General features: G+C 39.7%; 3 protein-coding genes across 3 annotated transcripts; all 3 read left to right on the top strand.

Moving 5' to 3' along the window:
• The first annotated feature begins 75 nt into the window (after window positions 1–75).
• Window positions 76–6,601, top strand: LOC145454476 (integrator complex subunit 14-like). Its single transcript, XM_080332472.1, has 7 exons — window positions 76–742; window positions 850–993; window positions 3,523–3,661; window positions 3,752–3,888; window positions 4,003–4,133; window positions 4,202–4,646; window positions 5,440–6,601. The coding sequence occupies exons 1-7, from the start codon at window positions 491–493 to the stop codon at window positions 5,665–5,667; spliced, it is 1,476 nt and encodes a 491-aa protein (XP_080188598.1). The 5' UTR covers window positions 76–490; the 3' UTR covers window positions 5,668–6,601.
• LOC145454468 (mitochondrial intermediate peptidase-like) lies at window positions 6,601–12,615 on the top strand. Its single transcript, XM_080332466.1, has 14 exons — window positions 6,601–6,834; window positions 7,201–7,307; window positions 7,366–7,536; window positions 8,465–8,606; window positions 8,664–8,860; window positions 8,918–9,065; window positions 9,844–9,947; window positions 10,578–10,656; window positions 10,719–10,891; window positions 11,124–11,337; window positions 11,396–11,551; window positions 12,007–12,084; window positions 12,146–12,330; window positions 12,411–12,615. The coding sequence occupies exons 1-14, from the start codon at window positions 6,601–6,603 to the stop codon at window positions 12,526–12,528; spliced, it is 2,106 nt and encodes a 701-aa protein (XP_080188592.1). The 3' UTR covers window positions 12,529–12,615.
• A 2,348-nt stretch (window positions 12,616–14,963) lies between these two features.
• LOC145454463 (uncharacterized) lies at window positions 14,964–23,852 on the top strand. The gene is made up of 15 exons (XM_080332461.1): window positions 14,964–15,170; window positions 15,349–15,517; window positions 16,080–16,212; window positions 16,701–16,931; window positions 17,012–17,105; window positions 17,541–17,840; window positions 19,142–19,234; window positions 19,617–19,730; window positions 20,254–20,435; window positions 20,505–20,612; window positions 20,877–21,025; window positions 21,824–21,963; window positions 22,958–23,047; window positions 23,284–23,483; window positions 23,540–23,852. The coding sequence occupies exons 1-15, from the start codon at window positions 15,054–15,056 to the stop codon at window positions 23,682–23,684; spliced, it is 2,265 nt and encodes a 754-aa protein (XP_080188587.1). The 5' UTR covers window positions 14,964–15,053; the 3' UTR covers window positions 23,685–23,852.
• Window positions 23,853–24,047: the final 195 nt, after the last annotated feature.

Genomic DNA, 24,047 nt, shown 5'->3' with positions numbered 1-24,047 from the left:
TAATACGAAATCTGCTGCTGCTGATTGCTCGCAAGATCTGTTGCAAAGATCTGTGTTTTTGTTTGTATAGCTCAAGCTCACTGGTCGGTAAAGTTTCTCGTTTGGGTTTTGAAAGACATGTTATGTCACTGTTTCATCATTTTGAAATATATAACCATATCTATTTACAGTTGAGCTTTGCATAACTTTTGAATTTTAAATCGCTACCTTTATCGTGAGAAATCGCGCAGAAATATATATAGGCCCATTAATTCAAAACCAGGTGATATGAGCTCTAATATGTAACGTGAAAAATGTGTAAGACGGCGAACGGTTCTGAATTTGAATCATGAAATTTATGCTCGAAATTGACCTCCGTGACCCCATACACATTTCCATTAAGGGAATTCCCCTCGTATCCACAGCGCATTGCTCCTTTTGCGACCGCTGGGTCGTCGACTTTTAGCATTTCTTGCAGTTAACTGCGCATTTTAAAGCTTTAGCAACTAAAATGCCAACTGTTATTGCCTTTGACTGTTCCCTGTCGATGAGTCGATTCGTCTCATCGAAAATTCCGGGAAAAACGAGTGAAGTTCAGATTTCCTTAAAAAGTCTGGGGCACAAATTGATAACGGAAATTATCAAGTATCTGGAACAGCATGTGAAACTGGAATACATTGCTCTGGTTGCATTCGCGGCCAATGCGGATGTGCTTTGCCCCTTCACACGGGACCACGAAACATTGAGACGCAGCTTAGAGAAGGTATGGCGAGCTACTGTATATGTTATGTCTACATTGTTGTAGTTTGAAAACTATAAGATATAAATAAATTGATTTTAATTTTAACATGTTTTACTAACTTCTTCAAGGTTGTAATAAAAGACAAGGCATGCCTGCAGGGACTTTTCCGTGAAATAGATGCTCTGATATATCCCGAATTCGGATCGATAGTCCCTTGTGACATAATTATAGTGACGGACGGAAGAATCAACTGGGGGACAGGATTTACAAGTGTAGGTATCACTGTATACAGTGATTTAGATTGATAACAAATATCTACAATTGTGCATGTTTTCTAATTATACTTTTGCTACACTGCAGCCCAACCCTTGCTATCGGTTTGTGTTATGATCAACGGGTCAACAATAAATCTAAGATACAGAGGGAATTGCAAATCATGTTATAATGTTGACCTTGAAGTTTGAAGTATTTTTATAATCTGCAATGCCTCTTTTATTCAAATAATTTCCTGCTATTTATTGATTCGAGGTTAGGGGTTCAGATCAATCTGACTCGAACATGAGATAGAAACGTTATCCAACTACTATAACACAAACACTTATCTAACCAGAGGCGGTCAATAACACAGTACTTCTACTTTTTGAAGTATGGTACTCCAAGTAGATTTTGCCAACTTACTCAAGTGGTTATGATTTTAGACTACTTCTATTTTACAGTTTTCAGTTTTTTAGGTAAACTTATAGGTCTAGAATGCATACTTTCTTTAATTACTTGGAAATTGCTACTTCTACTTGTACTTTAGTAGAACTTCATGACATGATGACTCTTTGACCACCTCTGAATCTAACTAATCTCTGAAACATAGGCGCCGAACGCTAATTTTCCTTAGGTATGCGAGTTCGATGACGTCATGATCTGACGGAATTGATAATTAGTGTTAATATAGCATCAATTCATGAGGATTACGTGCATGCATAAATGCCAATTATGCAATATCTTCGTGTTAACAAACTTGCGCGTATAAGCTTGTCAACGACTCCTAAAGTGCTGTCAATTAGCGAGTCCCTGACCGCTAGCGAACAATTAAATACGCCGCTTATCAACGCGTACTACGTAACCTCGGCGACTATTTGCGAAAGGCAAAATGTCCGAGTTGTTATGGAATCTGTTCTATAATGGCACCGATTTCAGGTTGTTCTAACCCAGGGGTGGCCAACCTTTTCAGCCAAAGGGCCACATTTGATTGACGATCTATTGCGCGGGCCAATAGCCGCGCGAAGCGCGAACATTTTTCGAAGCTCATAGGTCAATAATATTGTCACCGTACTATATTGCGGGCCCGCTGTATATCGCTGGGCTCAGTTTGCAAGGAATGGACTATTCGGCACCTGGACATATATCGATATCGAAATCTTCGACCAACTTGCGTCAATCATTTTCTGCCTAGGTTTCATAGTCGACGGTCTTTCTGCGAGCGCAAACGCAAGGTCGCATATGTTGAGCGACACTCTGTCTCGTAATCGTGAATATAGTCACACTCAATCTGATACATCAGGCGTTCTTTGATTTTCACAAAGGGGTGACAATATTAAAAGCAAGAAATCGAGTGACAACATTTTGCGCGAAGCGTGTAGAAATTTTTTACTTTTGATAAATCTATCGCAAATTATTCTGCTTTATTGCAGTGTACGAAGATCTACCAAAATGTAACTGACTCATGGATCTGCCAATGCGTCGGAATTGATATTTTAGTCATCACATCTCAAGTGTTACGGCCAGACTATTCAAATTTTGGTTGGCGTTGCAAGTTCACAATCTGTGCAATCCATTTTTGATAGCATTACTAATTTCGGAAATTTCCTCGCGGGCCACTTAAAACCTTCTTGCGGGCCACATGTGGCCCGCGGGCCATGGGTTGGCCGGCCCTGTTCTAACCTTTCTCGTCTTTTACAACTCAAGCCTTGACAGTTGACACACATCTTCTGATGGTTATGTTTAGGTATTAGCGGAATTCACTTACGCAGGCACGGCGCACTCACAATCTCACATGTCTGCGGACATTCGATGTCATTCAGTTTAATTACAATCGCTAACCAGCAAACACATAACGACATTGTCACCAAGCCATCGAGAGATTGGAGCCAACGCATGCTAGGCTCGAGAGATCGGAGCCAACGCATGCTCGGCTCTAGACGCGATAGTTGGCCACATGGCCAGCGATGATATCTTTCGTACCAGGCCTGTTGCAGATGCGATTGCGATAATATCGTGTGCGCCAATGCAGATGCGATAGTGCAGGCAGCGATGGTACAGTTCGCACCGAGCCTACTGCTGATGTGATTGTTCATAATGCTCAAGCGAGTGAAACTAGGCTTGTTGGAGACGCGATAAATCAGGCAAGCGTCCCAAGCGATGATTGCCGAGCGCACGGCAATCAATCACATAATTTCGCGATCATCTCAGCGGGAGATCGCGTCGCGTTACATTGTGCACGGACAAATCTCGCTAATTGGCAACGCGCTTGTCGCTAAGTGGCCGCGCGCAACGGGTTACCTCGCTCACATAAGCGGCAGCAGGTAATGTCGTAAACGGAAATACATTGCGATTCGTTCTAAATGACACAATCGGGGCTTATGCCGATTCATGCCAAACCAAATTCTGGGTATGCCGCATACCTAAAAAAATGTCTAGGTATGCCTGGCACTAGGTATGCCTGCGGTATGCCTAGGTATGCCTGCGGACTCGTAGTTAACCTTTCCCTTTTTTGACTCTAGCTCTGATTGATGTCCTTTCATTTCCAGACATTGTCGGAGGATTGCTTAAAATCATGGACGTTTCCAAACACGTACAGCAGCAACATTCACTTTTTATGCCTATCTGATGACTTGGTGAAAACGAAGAAGGATGACTTCGTTCGGATGCTCCTCAAGTACAACAATGGTACGTGCATTTTGATTTGCATCCATCTCAGCCGCGCTGATTTATAGACGTCGTTCACTGATGAAGTGAATTTTTCATTTTTGTTTTCAGGTCACGGAACACTGAGCATGTTAAAAAATTCAGACAGCGACCACACAAAGGCAATTAAAACAATGGCTAATGAATTCACGAAAGAATACATGAAAATATTTTCTGGAATGCTGCATTGTGGCAATTTGAAGAACGAGGTACTGTACCAATTAAATATTTCTTGCATACTCATAAGACGTTCCGCAATCCCAATTGCCCTTTTACGAAGCTTTCAAATTGTATAAAATCATTACAACTGATTCATTTTGTAGATCATACTGTTTCCCTCTCCTAAACGATCAAAGGAAATAAATGTCGACACTGCACCGCAACTGTACCAAAATTTTCATATCATGGGGTTTCTGAATATTTCAGATATCAAATGGCCTCCCGCCTGTTCAAGGTAAGAGCGTATAGCCTTATTCCATTATATTTGATGTAATGCGTGACTAAATTACCGTATTTCAACAGGCATCTGGTGCTCTCTGAAGGCAATTCCTTTGTGTCTATGGACACCGAGGAGTCCGCGATCGACTTGGGGGCCGTTCCCTTATTTATTGTCACCCTGCACGGCAGCTTGAAAGTCGAGCACAAAGTAGCACTCGTAAAAGTTGGAGATGGTTGGTACGGAGTGCTCAGCTCGTTTACGGATACAAAGAAGAAATCAAACCTGATTTTGTCGCTGTTCGAATCCGGCAGCGATTGCGTGCCTTGGCTGGGAAATTTTTCACAACTCGGCCCATCAGAAGGCGCCCCGCATCCGCCTCTTGAAAAGAAGGGGTCCATTGCCTTTGTGACGGCTGGCGAACCAAAAAGTTACGCACAGAACTTGGTCGTGTGGACTCGGTCCACCGGTCTGCAGACTGACATACAGAAGTTGTTGAGAAGCGCGAAAAGGTTCCCGGAAAAGACGCAGGTTGGAGTTTTTGAACGTGTTTGTTTGGTTGTTGCATAGTTGGAATTGACCAACTACTGTTAAGGCCATGTCATAATTGATTAATTTCTGCTCGCATGTCCGGTGGTGATCATCACCATCTGCTTTTCTCTTTGTATTCAATGCTGGATAGGAAAATTTTGGGCACTAGTTTGTAAGTACTGCTAATTCCACCCAATCATTACGAAGCCGAAATCTGCTTGTAAAATAGGAGACACCAATTTGTAAGTCACTCGATGGAAATTTTGGAAGTTTTCTGAATAAACAAACATGTATGTCCAGTGTCGACTGTCCAGTGTCCACCTCTATTCATTAGGCATATCAAAGGAGGACTAGGATCTGTAAAGAGAGATAGCGTGGTAACCTACTGAATTCTTGTGTTCAAAGAGTTTCAATGGTTAATTTGTGGGTTTTAATCACACGAAGTATACCTGATGTTCATATTCATGTTCATATTCATTAATTTATGTATTTTCAATGTTCATGGAGCCGAATCATCTCTCTGATGATGCACAGAAGTTCTTATATACTTTTCATCTGACTCGGCTTCCTTAAATGGTCATCGGTCAGCAGCTCTGATCCATCAACAACCTGTCTCATTATCTAAATTAGTGCCGTGTACAAAGTCTACTGTATCATCTCTGAATCAACATGTTAACATTTTAGTCTAGAATCTCCCTTGCAATCAGGGATGTCAGAATGCATTGAATGAAGGAATACATCTCGAAGCTTTGCTTTGCGAAATGTCTGAATTCTGTTTCTTGCTGCATTACAGGTATTCTACAAGGATCTGAATCGGATAAGAAAAGCGGCTTTAGCGTTTGGATTTCATGAGCTTTTGGAAGGCATCGCGTCTATATTGGAAAGAGAATGTACCGTGCTGCCGGGGACATCTCACCCGGAGGCAGCTTTGCAACTTTCTCATGCCGCACAGGAATTGCGGGCGGTTCAGGGATATGAAAATAACATTACTCCGTTGAAAACTGAATTCAAATATCACTGAATTATTGTGCCATTGCTGTTTTTGATGATCCGTCTTGTTTTGTTATTGTTGGCAAAAGTGGATTACAGCCAGCCTATCTGCCAGGACGGGACAGTCCCATAAATTTTCATGCAGCCCCTCTGACAAGGCTCACCGTTATTCAATTTTGCTTGTGATTGTCAAAGTTTGATGAATTGCTGTTTAGAACTCTTACACCGAACTTGTACTGACCGAAATGTTACACTTTCCTCTTCCACTGATTTGAGATTTTGATAATTGTGACTCTGGTTGTGTCCATTTCGTTGCAATAATTATTACTGCTCATATTCATCGGTCACCGTAGCTCATTCTGGAAACGCAGATGCTATTATCTCAATATAAATTTTCTGTTTCTGTACCTACTACAAACATCAGCTTGCTATTTGAGGATGTGACATCTGATCATCTTTAAACTACTGAAGGAATATCAAGTCGACCGAGTACTTCCATGTCAAATACGTTACCGACTTCTCAATTTTTACTAGTGTTTCTTGCAGCTTTGAAGTCCGGGGAAGCTAATCAAGTAGTGGTCGACTGAAAAAATCGGCAGATGTCGTGAAGAATCAACTCTTCCTTCGAATCATAGACAAAAATATTGTTGGTTATATATTTATCAGCGTCTGCCACTCGATATCGCGTCGAAATTTGAATGTTGGTTGATCACTAGATCATTAATGTTACGCTCATTTCCGTGTTTGTGTTTTGTACCTATGTGATTTGTGAGGATCCAAGAATGCATTACTTGGAGTGGAGCACAGATTTCTGCCTTCGTACTTGAACATTGTTCAATAAACAATATAGTAATATCGTGTATATCACATCATGTCCGGCACAAGTCTATTGACGTCTGTGTTTTGCTTGAAATTTTAGCATGAAGTTTTCATTTTACTTGTCTTTAATCTTCTGTTTTTCAGAATGAGGCATCTGTTGTTTCGGAGAATTTATAATAAGCTCGATGCTGGGAGTTGTGTTTGCGCGTGCCATTCCTTGAAAGCTTTGGCCGCCCCCAGTAGAGACGTGTCTACTCGGTCACCTTTGGAGATATCGTTCAACAGTAAACCGCAGAAAAAACTTGACTTCCTATCGAAGAGCGTCGGGCTCTTTGGAGTCCCAGAATTGGATAGTCCGGAAGGATTCTTGAGAGCAAAAGTAATTGTTTAGTCACTTGTAGTAACTTTGACGATACCTGAAGAAATATGTCTTCAATTACCACTAACAAACTCGTGGAAAATGCTTTTTCAGGATAATTTCATTCATATGATTGTATTCCTTGTATAGTAGCCTTTATCGAGTAATCTTTAGTTCATACCAAAACATCTCATAGATAGAAACAATATATTTTATTTTCTTTCCATATATGTCTGAGCGGTATATTAGAATATTATGATTCGACAATAGCTATATTGGATTTAATTTCAAGAAGAATTCGATTTTCTTATTTGACTGAACCTGTCCCTGGAATCAGCTGGTTGACTTTTGTATGCTTCCCTCTAAATTATATCAAACTGTATTTAGGATGCCGCTATTAAAGCTGGATGGGATTTGTTAAAACAGGCTGTTGACGCCAAGCCCGGGAAACAGACCATACTACTTTTTGACGAACTCTCCGACACTCTATGCAAGTAGGACACCCAAGCTACATCGAGCGACTAAATATAACTTCTCTATACATGTTTACAGAGTGGCAGACCTAGCCGACTTTGTGCGGACGTCCCATCCAGATGCTGGTTATGTGCAAGCTGCCAACGAAGCCCATGTCGCCATCGGTACAATGGTGGAAGAACTGAATACAAATTCAGATCTTCACAAAGCTCTATTTGATGTTGTGCAGGATAAAGAACTGATGTCAAGGTTGGTGGCGGGGACAACAAATTTCTTGAGTTATTTCCCATGTTGATGTTATCTTGATCTTGGTCAATCAGTGTCAATGGAGCATGACTTGCGTACAAATTTCAGCAGAGCTTTGCAATAATCAATAATCGTCAGATTATATTTTCATCTGCCCAAGACACTCACAGAATGCACAATGCAATATACAAGACACAATGCGATGTAGTGAACAGATAGGAGCTTGCCGAAACGACCAGTTGCGGTTTATTGATCTGGCATCTACCTGGCCTAGTGCCCGATGTCCCAGTATTTTCGATGTTAATCTTTATTTGTTGGTCTTTTTACTTGCTTTTTTCTTTCTTTCATTCTTCATGGGGTATTTTTCTGGGATTTTCTGTACCCAGAAGATCAGCGACACAGGGAACGAGGAGCCCAGAATAACCTTTGACTGCGGGATTTGAACCCGGACCGCCTGCGTACGCGGCGCTGATGCTCACCACTACGCTATCTATGTAACTACTGATATCCCATCTAGTGCTTTCTTAGTGTATGAATTCTGAATATCAATGCTGCGAAGGTGAGTAATCGCAAAACTATATTCTGTGGCTGTGAAAACCGGAACTAAATTGTCCCATAGTTGCGGCGATTTCATTCAGATGTAGCTGCTAATGAATTCCCCACTTGTTGAAAATCCAGGCATGGAAATATAAAATTTCATCAGCAGAAATAGTTTTTCCTCAAAATCTACAGCAGCAGTGTGAAAGCATAGTAAAAACAGTAGTTCATCCTAGTGGAATCTCTTCTTTATTGGTGCCGGTTGGCGGTGTCTGTCCATATTCTAATTAGAATAAGGGTCATCCAGAATTCTCACATCGAAGGTGTGACGATCTAAATTCCCAATTCGCTCTTGTCTGGAATCCATTTTATTTGTTGTCACTTGTGTCAACAGTTTTGATGAGGAGACACGGAGGGTTGCGGAATTGTTCATGTTTGACTTTGAAATCAGCGGAATACATTTGGACTCGAACAAGCGGCAAAAAGCAGTAAAACTACACGAAGAGCTTCTGAATTTGACATCCGCCATGCTACAGGTGAATAGAAATATTCTAAAACTAAAATTCTGTGTGGATTAACTTTTGTTCCATCAGGGATGTCATGGCCCGGTGTCAGTGCTAAGAAATCTCCTGCCGTCTGATCTAGCTGAGTTATTTGGGCGGCTGGGTAGCGGCTCGGGTGACTTACAAATTTCCGGCTTATACGCTGATCATCCGGATGAGCGCATAAGAGAGGCCGCCTACCGAATGTTTCTCTTTCCTAATCCCGGATTGGAAGCGATTCTGCAGAGGTGTTGTTTCATCAGCATTTTTCAGTAGGGAACTGCCAATCGCATTGTTTCATTTAGGTTGCTGAAGTCTCGGTATCAACTCTCTGATCTGGTCGGGTATGAGAGTTTCAGTGAGAGGGCACTGAAGTCGACGATGGCTCAAAACCCTGAAAATGTGCTCAGCTTTCTTGAGTCTCTGTCGGCTAGTTTAAAAGATCCCGCTAAGGTACTTATTAATAGACTAACAGCTGTAGATCCATCGTAGGGCTACACTCATCTTGTGTTTGTTGTTCTTTCTGGGACTAAAACACAGAAATCTTGTCGAATTTGGAATTGGATTTATATAATAGACCAGGCTATGTTTGTGAGATCACATATTTGATTAATTCTGTATTCCTTATCGAGACCTATAATTTTCAGCGGTTTCCAAATTCTTTATCTTTAACAGTTCATGCCCCCACTCTGTCTTTTGTGCAAAAATATGAGAAAAAAACAAAAAAATTCCATCCCCAGCCAATGTTAAATGAAAAATTGGGTCATTGTCAGGTCAAAATTTTGGTGTGTTGTCACAATATCACAACTGCGTGCAGTAACCTCATTTAGTCTTTATAAAACTGTGCCCTGTGATATAGGAATAGTGCCATCATTAATGAAACCAAAAATGGTGCTGCAACGTTTTAAATGCTGTAGTAGTCTCACAGCGAATCATAATTTCAATACTCCATCGGTGGCACAACGTATTTGAGCAAGAGAAATTTTTGTTGATACCGAAATTGTTTATATAAGACCGATGATACGTAATTTTGATTCTCGAATAAAATTCTTGGGCTTCGTTCCAATCATTTCAATCGTTGCTGGACTCAGATTGTTATGCCAATCCATAATTGTGACTTGATTATCGCATGTCTTGTATATTTTTACCCATGATGTATTCGGCAGTATGGGAATTTGGAAACACTAATAAATGTGGGGCCATGTATAATTCTTTCTATATTGTTATTCAGGCAGAGTATGAAGATTTGCAAAGATTAAAACGAGAGATGGGTAGCTCGTCTGATCTCATGCCTTGGGATGTCTATTACTATACTGCACGCCTCAAGGAACAAAGGTTTGGACAAAAATTTCAAGCATTTGTTTGAATTTCATTGAGCATTGGATTTCCACTATTGGTCAGTGGCGGCTCTATTCTTTATTGACACCAGAAGGATCATTGTGTGCTTCGCTTCGACCTGAACCGATGGAGTAATCAATGGTTTGACTCCGTCGTCTTTGATAGCAATTGTCTCAGCTTGCGCTCGGCTTAGTAGTTGTAATATGCTGCTGGCATATAGCCCTGCGCATCAATTTGTTTTTGAATTTGCAATTGCAGTAATAACGGTAGGTAATTAAGCTTCAATACGTACTTACACTCTATACGTAAATGATCATGTTAAAACCTTGAGTGCAAGTTGAATCATGTGACTGTATTCCGACCGCAATTCTGAGAATAAAACTTGTAAACTAAAATTCTTGTTGAAGTTACCTAGGGCTGATCTCAATTCATTTATCACATCAGCTGTCGGTCTGTATTTGATATATTCAATGTCAAATATGTCCAATTTACTGACTTCATTCAATTTCATGTGGAACTCCTCTGTGTTAGGCGACAGAACACAACCGCCGAGTATATCAGCCCTCTATTATTGATATCTCGTCCTGCCTTTCAATTAACTATTTCATTTCTCTGTCCTTTTTACAGGTCCAATGTCAATGCTAGCATGTATAGCAGTTTCTTCTCACTTGGCGACTGCATGGATGGCCTGAACACAATATTTCAGGTAATTTGGTGTCTTTGCAGATGTGTGGATGCATCGCAATTCAAATAACGAATTTTGTTCAGTCTATTTATGGTATTTCGCTCCGAACTACGGATGTTAGAAAGGGAGAAGTATGGTCGCCTGATGTCATCAAACTTTCGGTCGAGCACGAAAGGCAAGGTCCGATTGGGATTATTTACTGCGACTTTTTCCAAAGACAAGGGAAACCGCAACAGGACTGTCATTTTACAATCAGGTTACGTTCTATTTGTGGTTGGTAGATTGCAAAGGAAATATTTTCATTTCTACTTTGCTTGAAATAGTTTCATTCTGCCTAAGATGTTGCTGCTTCTACTTCAATATCGTCAGTGCCACTTTGCCTGATTTCACTTGTTATCTTTTTGCATGTGTGCCAATTTACCTGTTCAGTGATTTCAATTAAATCTCTGTTTACTCAAATTAACCCTTCACATTTATGTGGCTTTCAGGGGCGGGAGACGGCTTCCGGATGGCTCATATCAATTGCCCGTGGTTGTCTTACTGCTTCATCTCCCTCAGCCTACCTCTTCGAATCCTACCCTCCTTTCTCCAAGTTCTGTACACAATCTTTTCCACGAAGTCGGTCACGCCATGCATTCTATGATTGCCAGAACCAATTATCAACACGTTACCGGTACGAGATGTGCCACTGATTTTGCCGAGGTAGGTCTTTCTTTCTTTTCGTGTTGTATGGAATATAAACTTTGTTATTTTTTCACAGGTTCCTTCCATTCTTATGGAGTACTACGCCAGTGATGCGAGAGTCCTTTCAAAATTTGCGAGGCATCACCAAACGAGAGAGACTCTGCCGCCAGATGTCGCCAATAAGTTGTGTGAAGAAGAAAAAATATGTGCTGCTAGCGAAATGCAGCTTCAGGTGGGGTTGTGGCTCCAAATAGTTTGATCGGGGCATTGAAATACAAAAATTGTGAACCTGCAGTTGGACTTGATTGCTGACTGTCACTTGACAATGTACCTTTATGCCTTTTAATCTTCTTGATAGGACACACAAAAACTTGATGGAGTTCACGGTTATTTCCTTCTATGTGCCTGATTGTTATGTTAGCACTTTTACAAGCTTTTTGACATGAGTTCAGCAAGATCATACAGTTGAAGGTGAACAATATCCAGTTATCCATACTTCGTAATGTATCAAACATTGCCAAACTGTATGATGTGTAAAGGTAGTTCTTCATTCCACAGCGGACTCTCTCAGTTAGATTATAACTGAGAAGCATGCTTTTCTGAAGAATCACTGCAGATTTGGCTTATTTCAAGCGTGAATAATACACTAGTGCTGTAACTAAACTAAACTATTTTTCATTTGTGCAGGTATTTTATTCCATATTGGATCAAGCCTTTCACGGCGTTCACCCACTGCCCGATAGCTTGGCTAATACATATGCAAAGGTAGGACTTTCCTCTAGTACCTTTTGCTTTATTATTGTGAGCATTTGTATTCTCAATCCAGCTTCATCAAACCCATGTTGGTGTGCCATATGTACCAAAGACTGCTTGGTATTTGAGGTTTTCGCATTTGGCAACTTATGGTGCAAAATATTATTCCTATTTGATGTCAAGAGCGGTTGCATCTCAAATTTGGACAAGCTGTTTTAAACAAGACCCCCTCAATCGTGACATGGGGGAGAGATATCTGTAAGTTAATTTCAATTTTACAGTGACCCAATGGCTTCTAGTGCTATCCATTTCTGTTAAACACCTTTACTTTTGTCAAGGAGTCGAATGCTGCGGTATGGTGGTGGACGGGACCCGAAACTGATGTATGAAGACATGCTTGAAGAAAAGTTTGATATGAATAAGCTTGCTTCGACACTAGTCAAGTCCATTAAGTGACGTTGCTATCGTTACATTGATAGATCTGTTTCATATATGACATCTTTCAATTAACCGATGCATTATGGCGTTTATAATAAAAAACAACCTTGATGACTACATTGGTATTGATTTCTCAACATCCTGCTAATGCCAGGGGTGCTGGTTCTTTGACAAGATGTTAGCTCCGACATTCTTAGCTATCAACAGCATTGGTTTATCCAGAGAGTTGGCTTTGGACATGAACATGTTTTTCGGATTTGAAGTTGCCACCGGTTAATCCAGTCTGTGGCAGCCTAATCTGCTTTGAGAAGAAACGAGGCCAGTGAATGTATAAAACCCGACTTCCCATGTGAAATATGCCATAGCCAAAGTCGTTTGTAAAGGATTTTGTCGTGTCAGAATACCAACAGAATATTCTGCAATCCTTCATAAAATTCATCCGGTCCTTGTAATTTTTCTAAAGACAAAAATATATAGATTAAACAATCCAGGGTTGTAACCGAGTCACAAGTCAATCTCACTTCTATAGTTTTGACTCGAGTCAAGTCGAGTCATTTTCAATTCACCACCGAGTCAAGTCAGCGAGCAGAGGGTCGAGTCCGAGTCATGGTATTATGACTCGAGTCCGAGACCAAGTCATTGTGCTGACTGCGCAGTTTCCAGTTAAAGTCTTGTTAAACCCGCATTTTATAACTTTGTTTGGTGGTATCGAATGGTTGGCATTTATAATATACTAATTTTCCTGACTTTAAGCAATTTCTGGTATCTATAGTATAGCATTACCCAGGGCCGTAACTGCCGCACCCCAAACCGCCCAATCGGGGAGGGGGCGAGCTCGAAGGAGGCCCCAAATTTTTTGGTGAATTAGCATAAATTATAGAGTGAAACTTTATGCAACTTTTTCAAAAAATTTTCGCGCTATGCGCGATTTCATGTTGCCAAATGTTATGATTATTGGGTACTTTTCCCCCAAGGAAAAATACGCAAGATTAATAGAAATGGGCATATCGGCGTTGGTCATTACCGCGCCACGACGCACCAAGACACATACAGTTTTAGGCATGTAACGCGCGACCCCAAGAAGTAGGCCTACGTGTGCCAGAACGATTGGCATCGAGAAACCTTGACCGAAAAGGGCTGCCCTTATGATGACCGAAAACTTTGTTATATATAGGCTACGAAATACATATAGGCTAGGTTTATTTGTCCATAGGCGCCTAAATGACTGGCGCCGAATGTTCCTGTCTTGGTAATCTGAACCTCACAACACAAATACCATCCCGCAGGGAAAAATTAGATGCCAGTGAAGAAATACCAATTTGAAATCGCGTGATCTTTTAGTTTAGTGCGTTTGGGCGATTCTATATTTTCTGATATAGCAGACAGGAGGTCACGAAATAACATCATGTAACGAAGTCGTACCAACGAGTCCGCCCGTCAGAAGATGTTTAATTATTGTTTACGGGCTCTACAGTTTAAAAGACACCTCACTCAGCTCTACCGGTAAATCTGATTACGTGAGTAGAGAGGACAAGAAATTGATAGCAATATATATGCAATTCCCGATCTTACTGACCGCGATTTTATCATGAATTATCAAAAATTTTCGCGCTTGGCGCTGGCTAACTGAACAGTACAACTGTACTTTCGTGGCAAAAGCGAACAACGTGATTGGGGGGGGGGTCGGTTTATCACCCTATGGGAGCCCAAGACTCAAGTTTTTTTGGGGACCTGACGAAGTGCTGTTTCGTTCCTGCCACCGGGTATACACCCGGAGATGTTCAATTGAGGGGTCCTACCTTTTCAAGCACACCTTACTCAGCTCTACCGGTAAATCAGATTACGGGAGCAGAGAGAGGACAAAAATTGACAGCATTATATAAGCAATACCGATCATATTGACCGATTCAGTCATGAATTATAGAAATTTCTCGAGCGAAGCAGACTCAATAAACCGACACCCGAAGAAGAAAGAGCGTATACCAATGTAAACAGCGTACAGTCGGAGGGGGGTCTGGGGGGCTTCGGTTTACCATCCTATGGGGGGCCCAAGACCAACGTTTTTTGGGGGGGCTGACGAAGTGCTGTTACGGCCTTGGCAGTACCAATAGACGAAATCCCAATAATGTGGTTACTTTACTATTCTTCAAAATTACAACGAAATGTCAGTCTTGGCCGACTGAGTTTATAGAGTCATATGACTTGGTTCGACTCATGCGCAATGACTCTAGTCCAAGTCGAGTCAATACTCAGATTGGCTCGAATCGAGTCGAGTCATTTCCGTATTTTGAAAAAATGACTCGAGTCAAGTCGAGTCATCAGAAAATCGTGACTCGAGTCATTACAACCGGGAAAGAATCCTATGCCGAAGTTGCTGATGTGAATGGCTCGTTTTGCTTGAATGAGTTGTAAACAAACCATCACATGTTTCTGCAATGCGATGATTGCCGCACTGCTTGATTGCTGCGCGACTGCGCGTGCAACAGGATATTTTCCGTTGGTGCAAGTTTATTCATCTGCAGAATTAGAACTCAGATGCAAAAATGAAAGCTTTAACCATCATACTGAACAATTCTGTTCAGTTTCTCTGGCACGACTCTGAATTCGCATCTATGCTGAAGAGATTAAGTCACAACCATGCGGGAGATGATCGACCGTCGGTAAGGTCAACTGGTGCTATCATTCCCTGTCGGTTGTTGCCGGTTTTCTCGTGTTAGTCAGCTACTAGTTATAGATAGTTACCAGCTTCTATTAGGGTATTATAATCTGTTCTTATGTTCTGTTATCTTGCTCAAAATATATAAATTTACATTGTTAAGATGCAATTTCTGCTTGAAGGATAATCCGGAAAACAACGCACATCACGTAGAGAAATTGCTCTCACCTCTGATTGTATCAAGTCAAATCCTTGACTGCAAATTTAAAGAGCCTATCAGTGTGATAAATTGTGAAGAAGCTGGATGCAATATTGTGTTTCAGCAGCATGACACTGAGTTTTACTATATTGGTAAGTGAACTACATATTAAAATATTCAAGTGGCTTTTGATGGCATGACGAATTATAAATATGCAAATTCGTTTTTGGAGTGAATTATATCTTGGTTAATAAATTTCATATATGATGTTACTAGTTAATTGGTCGATTTGGGATAAACTGCTGCTGCAACGTGTAGTAGGCTACATCAAAATGTTAAATGTCTCATCTTGAACAGAGTGTGTCTCATGTTACCCTCATCTTGAGGTAAGTTGAGTCATTGACCAAGAAATCTGTGAGTATGTTGTTTAATGCAACTCAGAACATAGTACAGATCACAGGCTTTCCACGGCACCAAAATGTGTACTTGGAAGGCATTACTCTTTGACTGACGTTGGAATATGCAAAAAGTGTCTCATCTCATCACCCTCTCTCCTACGAAACATGATATTGTTCCCTATAAGTTTGGTAGTTTGAGTACAATCTGTCTGACTGATAGCTAGCAGGCAATGTTGCATATGTCCAACAAATTGGGAATGTTTATAATGGAGAACGGCGCAGTACGACTACATGATTCAATATTGATATTTTACAGGATTTTGTGAGAACGAACAATTTGCTGTGTACAATATCAAAAAGCAATTGCATGTAATACGTGAAGTGGTGGACTTTTATCTTGGACCCTGCAAAAATAATATAAATCCAAGAAAATGGATTGATAAAAGCCGGTAATTAATGCCTTTTTATTGCCGTAATGGTTGTCAGTGCTAGTTCTTCACACAGACTGCAACTTTTGAATAAATTAAGCTCTCTATTTCCTATATCAAAAAAGTAATTTAAAACGTCCTTCTCCCTCAATTTAAAAAGTATTCTAGAAAATTCTACAGTAACACGCCATTGGATATAACAGCTTGATAAAAGAGGATATTTTGACCGTATAAAAGCCAATACTTTATATATGTATTGAAAAGATTATCAAAACTTAATGTTACTCTAAGGCCTATAGTATACCACATGTTTCTACACAGCATTATATAACATGTTTAGCTCATGATGTAATAAGTATCATTTCAAATGCACCTATATATCATCTCAAATCCATTTATGTCTCATGTCGAAAGCTAGAATATGTATAGAAAAGATGCGTCTTGTATGCAAGTGGTTTTGGTGTTCAAGACTTCGAATCCATTACTTCTTAAATTTATCCGATTTCCAGTACTTGGGATAAGATCACGAAAGCTGTCAAGTCCTTCATCGAACTTCATGAAACTGAGAAAAGTTTCCTTGTTGGAGGTGTAGAAAAACTGCACTTCACGCCGAATGTGCAACTGAACTGCTCCAAAACCATCCAATCATCTATGGATAACTTGGCAAAGTCATTGAAAAAGGAGAAAATCTGTTATGGAATACTACTCGTAAAAAATAAGGTCGCCGGATATGAAACTGGGTATGCAACCATTCTAGAATATGTTGCTGTTGCTCTTTGAGTGAATTAGTCTACCAATACCATGCATTGTCAATTTTCAGGACAAAAGTCAACCAGCCATTGGCAACTGGGGACATTATGAAAATCATAATGACATGCAATTCAAAGTTCAAACAAGTAGATATCATAGATGCTGTAAGTTAGATAATACGGATATACTATTAGTATTATTATATATGTTATATACGATACAATCATGTTTTTATCACAAATACCAACTTGACTTTGAATGTTTTATTTTACATTTGGTTTTCTAAATTCACTAATGGTTTGGGGTTTTAATATTGACAGTAAATGTATCGGGCTGAAGCTGGGTTTTATTGAACAATAGTAGTTTTCTCTTCCAAAAAAACGAAGTAGCGAAATTTTGTGCAAATATTGCATCATCACTTCAAAGTCAATGGAGTGTTTATCAATACGAACAGGTTTTACAAATATACAAATTTGTGAGCCGTCACAATTTGGAATTAGGTGCAATAGAATTACCCTTCACAATTTTTAGAGGCAGAGTGGACTATTCAGTCTTGCATATGATCGGAACCAGGAAACAATTTATCGTTCTCTGTGCAGATGGAAACATTGGAATTATCTGGCTCCGACGATGATTATGCTAACATCTCTGGTGCTCGTGAGCTCTCGGTAAAACCGCTAACGCGAAGTATTACTATTCCGCGAAGAAAAGTGTCAATGAAGCCAAAGACGAAAGTACGTTTTAATTTGATGGAGGATGATATTTCGTCGAGTCTGCCGAAAGATGGATTTTTCCGAGACAGAGGTAGAGTGGCGGCCTCTCTTCCAAACTTGGACGTTAAAGAAGTTCGCATTTTGCATGGACATCCGATATGCGATAGCGACGATGAATCAGATCAGGTCCGTATTTAATTGTATGTATCGTACTCTATTTTCGACATAATGGTATCACTATGGAATTTTAACATTGAATGGCAACGACCGATTTTGCAGATTCGTTCCGCTTCGTTGAGGCTGGATTCAGAATTGTTTTGCGTAAGCGACTGTAGGATTTATGGCAATCCAAAAGTTATCTTCCAGAGCGCAGAATTTACTGAATTTGGTCTTGATCGAAAGCTACTGTCGCACCAATTCCGAAAATATAAATTAAAATATGATCAGGCACTGATCCACCCATATTCCACCCTTCAATTCTGCAATATCAGCATTGTCCGAACAATCGGAGAGTCGCAGCTGGTCATTGTTTTGCAGTTATCCGATTGTTCTGAACAATGCACATTTCAGATGTCGAGGGTGATTTTTCGTCAAAGTCTGGAGCCTGACCATATTTTAATTTATATTTTTGTAATCAGAGCGACAGTGGCTTTCGATCAAGACCAGATTCAGTAAATTCTGTGATCTGGAGGATAACTTTTGGATTGCCCTAAATCCTACAGTCGCTTACGCAAAACAATTCTGGTCCCAGCCTCGGCGAAGCGGAACGAAGCTGCAAAATCGGTCGTTGTTATTCCATGTGTACATTCGATAGTATAACAATCTGTAAACGCTACAGTATTTTTCGCTTGTAAGACGAACTCTATCTATCTCGGCTTCTGATATTATAGAAAATTTTGAATTTCATTCTTTTCAATTTCTCATTTTGCTCTGTTCACTTTTTGTTCGAAAATATTGGTGTCATTCATGTGACATCTCATATGCAAGTGTTTACAGTAGAATCACAATTATCACCAATAACTGTTCTGGAACACCTCAATGATATTCGATCCAGTCATTAGTCAAGATTGCAAACATCACCTATTTCTGTGCTTGTACATATTTTTGTGACTGCGTGCTTGTGTAAAATATCTATCCATCCATCCATTATTTTTAGCTGCATACTGTAAGAGGTTACTTCATTTCAGATTAGTTTAAAAAAGGAATCAAATTATATTTATTCACAACTACGATACACATACTAATTTGTAATTGATTACTTACTGTACTGGCTGATTCCACTGCAATAATGACAAAACAACCATATTCATTCGGTAATTGATGATAGTGTGACCAATGAACCCACCCTGGTTGATCACCTGCTACCTTTCCCTTTCCATTTTGTCTTTATGGTGTCATTTGTGTTTCGTCAAAACAGAGTAACTATACCCATGCTGTCACTACATAACGGAAATATTTCTGTTGCTGTGATTGTATATAATTTTCAGGAAGATCAATATCAGCATGTATCTCACGTGAGAAGAATCAGAAGAAAGTCCTTGCCTAATTTTGAGTTTGACGACGGATGCTTGGCGTCTCATGTAAGTATAGCATAAACACCGATTGATCCGTTGAACGCTCAAGATTTGTTTCAGATTAGTACAGAAATGTTTAGGATCATGGGGCATGCATCTATATTTTGCAGTTTCTACACTCGCCCATCGTCATTCTAATTTAGTAATCAATCTAAAATATACTATGGAAGTAAGTACTTGACATGTTGGGTGATATAATTGATAATCTTCTCTCAAAAAGTCTTGCGTCTGACTATCTAAGGCTTGCTGTCAATATGATTGAAGTGATATGGAAAATTGAAAAACAAGCCTACTGCTCTCATGTGTAGCACGGGTTACTTTGAAAAAAAAAGCACTTGACGGTTCTATTATGCATGGGGATTTGGGAATGTTATTATTGTTTTATCAGGAGGAGATTTACACAATGCCCATCTTTTTGAAGACTGCAGACTGTGTCCATGCACCTTTTCTGATGCATACCTTGAATATAGCCGATGACGTCAATTTTGTATTACTAACAGAAGTAAGTGTTTGGGTTTTATGTTGTAATGCTCTGAATAATTTTGTTTTGTGGAGTTTCATTCCAAATTGGCTCCTGTCATCAAAATGTAATTTTGAGCACAATGATTGGAAAACTGCAATCCGACAACATTGACATCAAAAAATTAACAATGGGCTCTGGATGGCTCTTGTTTAATGATGATGATGGTAGCATTTTTAAATTATTTCGGGTAACATACGCGTGTGATGCAACCAGTCTTTGCTTGGAATTCTTCACTGAAAAAAAACATCTATTGATAACTAGTTTCTATTTAACAAGCAGTGCAGGAAGTATTTTGATAAAAATCGCCCATTCACATTTAGTGAATTAGCAAAGCCACTTGAGTCAGTATGCAGGCATGGGAGTGAAATCCCTGGATAAGAACTTGAATAGTTCACACTATTCTAACAATTGCGCAATAGGTACATTATAACGTGCTAACCAACAGTTATGACGTCACATATTATCTATCCAAGAGAACGAAAATTACCATGATGCTTGACAGATGAAGCATGCAGATATTGCCAGTATCATTTGCAACTTCATTGCATTGTTAAAGAAGATAAAGTTTAAAGGCGACACTTCCGCAGCAGCCACTAAAGGCTCTCTGACTTTGGAAATTGAAGATGGCTTCAGAACCCATTACAAAATCAACGAATGTTGCAACGATTTGCAGTATAGACTGAGGTAAGATTAATATTTATGATTGTTACAAATGTTATATTTCTGGAATAAAGAACGTGCTTGCCTTGAAAGGAACGTATCAAATGACAAGCAATTAAGGAAGATTGTGTCCATGTGGAAGGTTCAAATATCACCGCCTGTGCAGGATTATTTGGAAAAGAACCGTAAAAAACTTGACAAGTCAGTCAAAACTTGTAATGTTGTTATGAGCTATGTAGCGAGCATTACATTAAAAAATCTCCAAAAAGAATTAAAACACCTATTAAAACTCTTTGCCCCCTCCCCCCGTTAAGCCTTGCCACATACTGCTGTTGTGTTCCCATTCAATGAGATACATCTGGTTTCGATATTAGCAATAGAAAATGTCATGGTGTGTGTAAAAATTTATTGTCTCTTCATAATCTTAACATGGCAACCTTCTTAATGCTGATGATGCTATCTTAGATTTCGACTGGAGAGGAATATCACGGATCTTTCTTCCATGCTGCAGACACTTTTCCAGCATATTTTCCTCATGAAATCAACACGATCCAAGACAAATTGGAGGGAAGAGCTCATTCCGATAACGGTGGAGTTGAAACAACGTTTTGAAGGTAGAATCGGGGATAGACACATCGACTCGTTTTTGTGCGTTGTGACGTCGTCTTCACTTGTTACGTCACTGACCTCATGATGCCAGTTGAAAATTGAAATTTAGTTTCTCCAGATTTTTTTTCTTCGAGAATGCCAGTATTCAAGAATCCATGGTCTACAATCAGACAGCATATAACATCACGATTTATTTGTACGAATTGAAGCTTTTTATTTTGCAGATTTCGACCCCACCCTGTGGAATTTAGTGCTATTTGTACTAATTACAAATACATCCAGGGACTATCACTCCAATGTCTCATTTAAATATGATATTAAAAAATAATCCAATTTCTATGGAATTCTCTATAGGTATGTGTATTCCTCCCCAGGTAGTAATCACTTTTAGCTAAATGAAGCTGTTCACTGTTCAGCTTAACATATGTGGGTGTTGCGGAGGCAAGATACTCTTGCAACAGATCTTTTGTATTGCGTTGGGCATCATAATAAACCCGATTTTTCGGTGCTAAGAATGTATCTTATTAGTTTTTCCTAAGCAGACTGTACCTGGATCTGCATATGATGGCTACACAAAGCAAGAAGGCACAGTAACACTCTGTATACCTGTGTATTGATTTGCATATGATGGCTACATAAAGGAAGAAGACACAGTAACACTATGTATTATGTATACATGTAGATGATAGATTGATGTTCTAGATATCCCTTAGTATAGCTTACATTTTGGAGATATTTATTCCAGCAAGAATAATTTTTTTTATCTTAAATGTTGAAGCAAAATTGAAACGTGTTTCATTCAGAACACTTGGAGTTCTATAGAGCCAAGGCTTCCAGAAATCCATCTATAAGCTGGACGTACGAGAACTATCCTGGTCTACTGCACTTCATGCTTGTTCGTAGATTGAGAAGGAACACTGGAGTTTTCACAACTGGGGGATCGGTAAGACAGCGTTAACCTTGAAAAGAGCATACCTTTTTTCTACCGACGGACGGGGTCAAGCCGAAGTTTCAAGTGATTCAATCAATGACTATGGTATCTCTTTCTTGTGGGTTGAAGATCATACCAAGATTCACTGTCGCTATTTTCTACCCTGTCTCGTGAGTTTTTTCATATTCTTTGATGTTGTCACAAATGTTGCCTCACTGACCGAAATCACGTTACGACATGAAATAATCCATCTCTTCATTAATTTTCACCTTCTTTGGAATTTTAATTCACTTTTATAAAGAATTTCAAAATGGAAATAGAACTACAACCCTCACAACCACATCGCATCTGATTATCCCCGTGAAAAGATGTGTTTCGTTTCGTTTCGAGACAACACAGCCACGGTGCTGACCAGTGTTCAAGTAGTAATCCACAGATTCAGATTCATTCAAATAAAATCTTTAAAATGCCAAAAGTAAGGTGTTTTGGCATATGACAAAAATTAACATGCCTGCCTATCGCCCAGAGATGAGCGGATTTGGAATTTCTATGTCCTAATCCAATCCAAATCCGAACCTGCAAATCCAAATCCTAATCCATAACTTTTTCATATTCAAGTCCATGTCCAATCCTAATCCAATTCTAACTGGAAATTTAGAAAAAATGCTAATTTATGCAAGGGAGGAATTGGAAAATTTTCTTTCACAACCAACGATTCTCTTGATTCAAGATAACTTAGTAACCATAAGTACATTAATAACTGATCTGAATAAAGTTTGTCGCCACACGACATATCGATCTCCCAGAAAATAGGTAAGTCCAATCCAAATCCTAATCCGTTCAGAAAAAAAATCTTTAATCCGAATCCAATCCAAATCCGCCAAAATTTCACAAATCCTGTTTTTTTAAATCCTAATCCTAATCCATGCTCATCTCTGCTATCGCCAAACAATCCCCGATAAATTGGTTGGTGGTGTTGTAGCAATCTGATTGTGTTGTAATTTAGGTGATTTTGGATGAATTGCATACTTCTGGGATGTACATTCCTAAACTGCGCGAAGAAATTGCGCACTTGGGAACGCTGCTACAGAAACAGGTACTGTTTTGTAGGTAACAGGTAACTTTTGTCTTTCGGACCATTCTTTTTTCGAAACCTTGCATTTTCTTGATGTACTATTAAATCATTTTGAACTGGCCTGACTATTAGGCATCTAGTAGCCTCACCGTGGGCTTGACGGACTTGTGTCGTACAATTGCTGCGTTCTGAAAGCCAGAGGATGATCCTGACCCGAGGGAATCCCAAAAGTCAAGATATGTGAATATTTACTTAAGATTTCACGCGGTGTCCTTGAAGCCTATTCGAAAGCAAATGGACACGAAACACCGTCTCGATCTTCATCTATAAAGGGCGATTTCAAACTCACCACATTCTTCTGGTACAAACCGGGCGATTCCGGTAGCCCGCCTTTGGGTTGTACCGACGTTTGGAAAGGAAAAGCTTCGCTGTCTGGATTTGAAAGCCCTTTTGCCAGGTCAGAAAGAATATGATTGTTGTGTGAGAATACTAACTGAAGGTGATGCAATTTAGGGCGAGAAGTCCTGATAAAATAGACGGGAATTTTTATTGTCTCGAACTGCACCTACTGCATTTCTCAGTTTTACCTGATGACACCATCACGCATCACGCCAATTCACTGTTGGAAACCTACCGACTGGACAACTATGACGTGTAATACGGGTCTCGTAACTTGGTTGGTTTCGTAAATAGTTCCAGTTTTTGGAAATTGCTTTACCTCTTTAAGCAACTTATATCACTGTTTCTATCCGATGTTTGATAGGCTTTTAAACTGATAACCGAAATTGCTTTACTTTAATTGATCATTATATGCAAGTTCAAGCGATTCCCGTTTATATATGATGAGCAAGTAGCACCACTTTATACATGATGAGCAAGTAGCACCACCCGTGATTGGGCTGCCACTGTCAGTACAATATTTTGTGTCATATCCAGTCTTCTGATTACAAATTATTGAACCATCTTCTGTTGGGAGGTCAACGAATGAATGAACCTATTTAATATAACACTGGTCAACCAA

Source organism: Botryllus schlosseri, chromosome 13, assembly GCF_051294905.1.
Source record: "Botryllus schlosseri isolate E-star chromosome 13, Bs_hap1, whole genome shotgun sequence".
Lineage (NCBI taxonomy): Eukaryota > Metazoa > Chordata > Ascidiacea > Stolidobranchia > Styelidae > Botryllus > Botryllus schlosseri.
This window is presented reverse-complemented; position numbering and strand designations above follow the sequence as displayed.

Coding starts and splice junctions, on each gene's coding strand:
- LOC145454476 (XM_080332472.1), top strand. CDS start 491: ATGCCAACTGTTATTGCCTTTGACTGTTCCCTGTCGATGAGTCGATTC. Junction 994..3,522: donor GGGGGACAGGATTTACAAGT/GTAGGTATCACT, acceptor TTTCATTTCCAG/ACATTGTCGGAGGATTGCTT. Junction 4,134..4,201: donor TGGCCTCCCGCCTGTTCAAG/GTAAGAGCGTAT, acceptor GTATTTCAACAG/GCATCTGGTGCTCTCTGAAG.
- LOC145454468 (XM_080332466.1), top strand. CDS start 6,601: ATGAGGCATCTGTTGTTTCGGAGAATTTATAATAAGCTCGATGCTGGG. Junction 6,835..7,200: donor AAGGATTCTTGAGAGCAAAA/GTAATTGTTTAG, acceptor AACTGTATTTAG/GATGCCGCTATTAAAGCTGG. Junction 10,892..11,123: donor GACTGTCATTTTACAATCAG/GTTACGTTCTAT, acceptor TGTGGCTTTCAG/GGGCGGGAGACGGCTTCCGG.
- LOC145454463 (XM_080332461.1), top strand. CDS start 15,054: ATGAAAGCTTTAACCATCATACTGAACAATTCTGTTCAGTTTCTCTGG. Junction 17,841..19,141: donor GCGACGATGAATCAGATCAG/GTCCGTATTTAA, acceptor TATAATTTTCAG/GAAGATCAATATCAGCATGT. Junction 19,235..19,616: donor ACGGATGCTTGGCGTCTCAT/GTAAGTATAGCA, acceptor TTGTTTTATCAG/GAGGAGATTTACACAATGCC.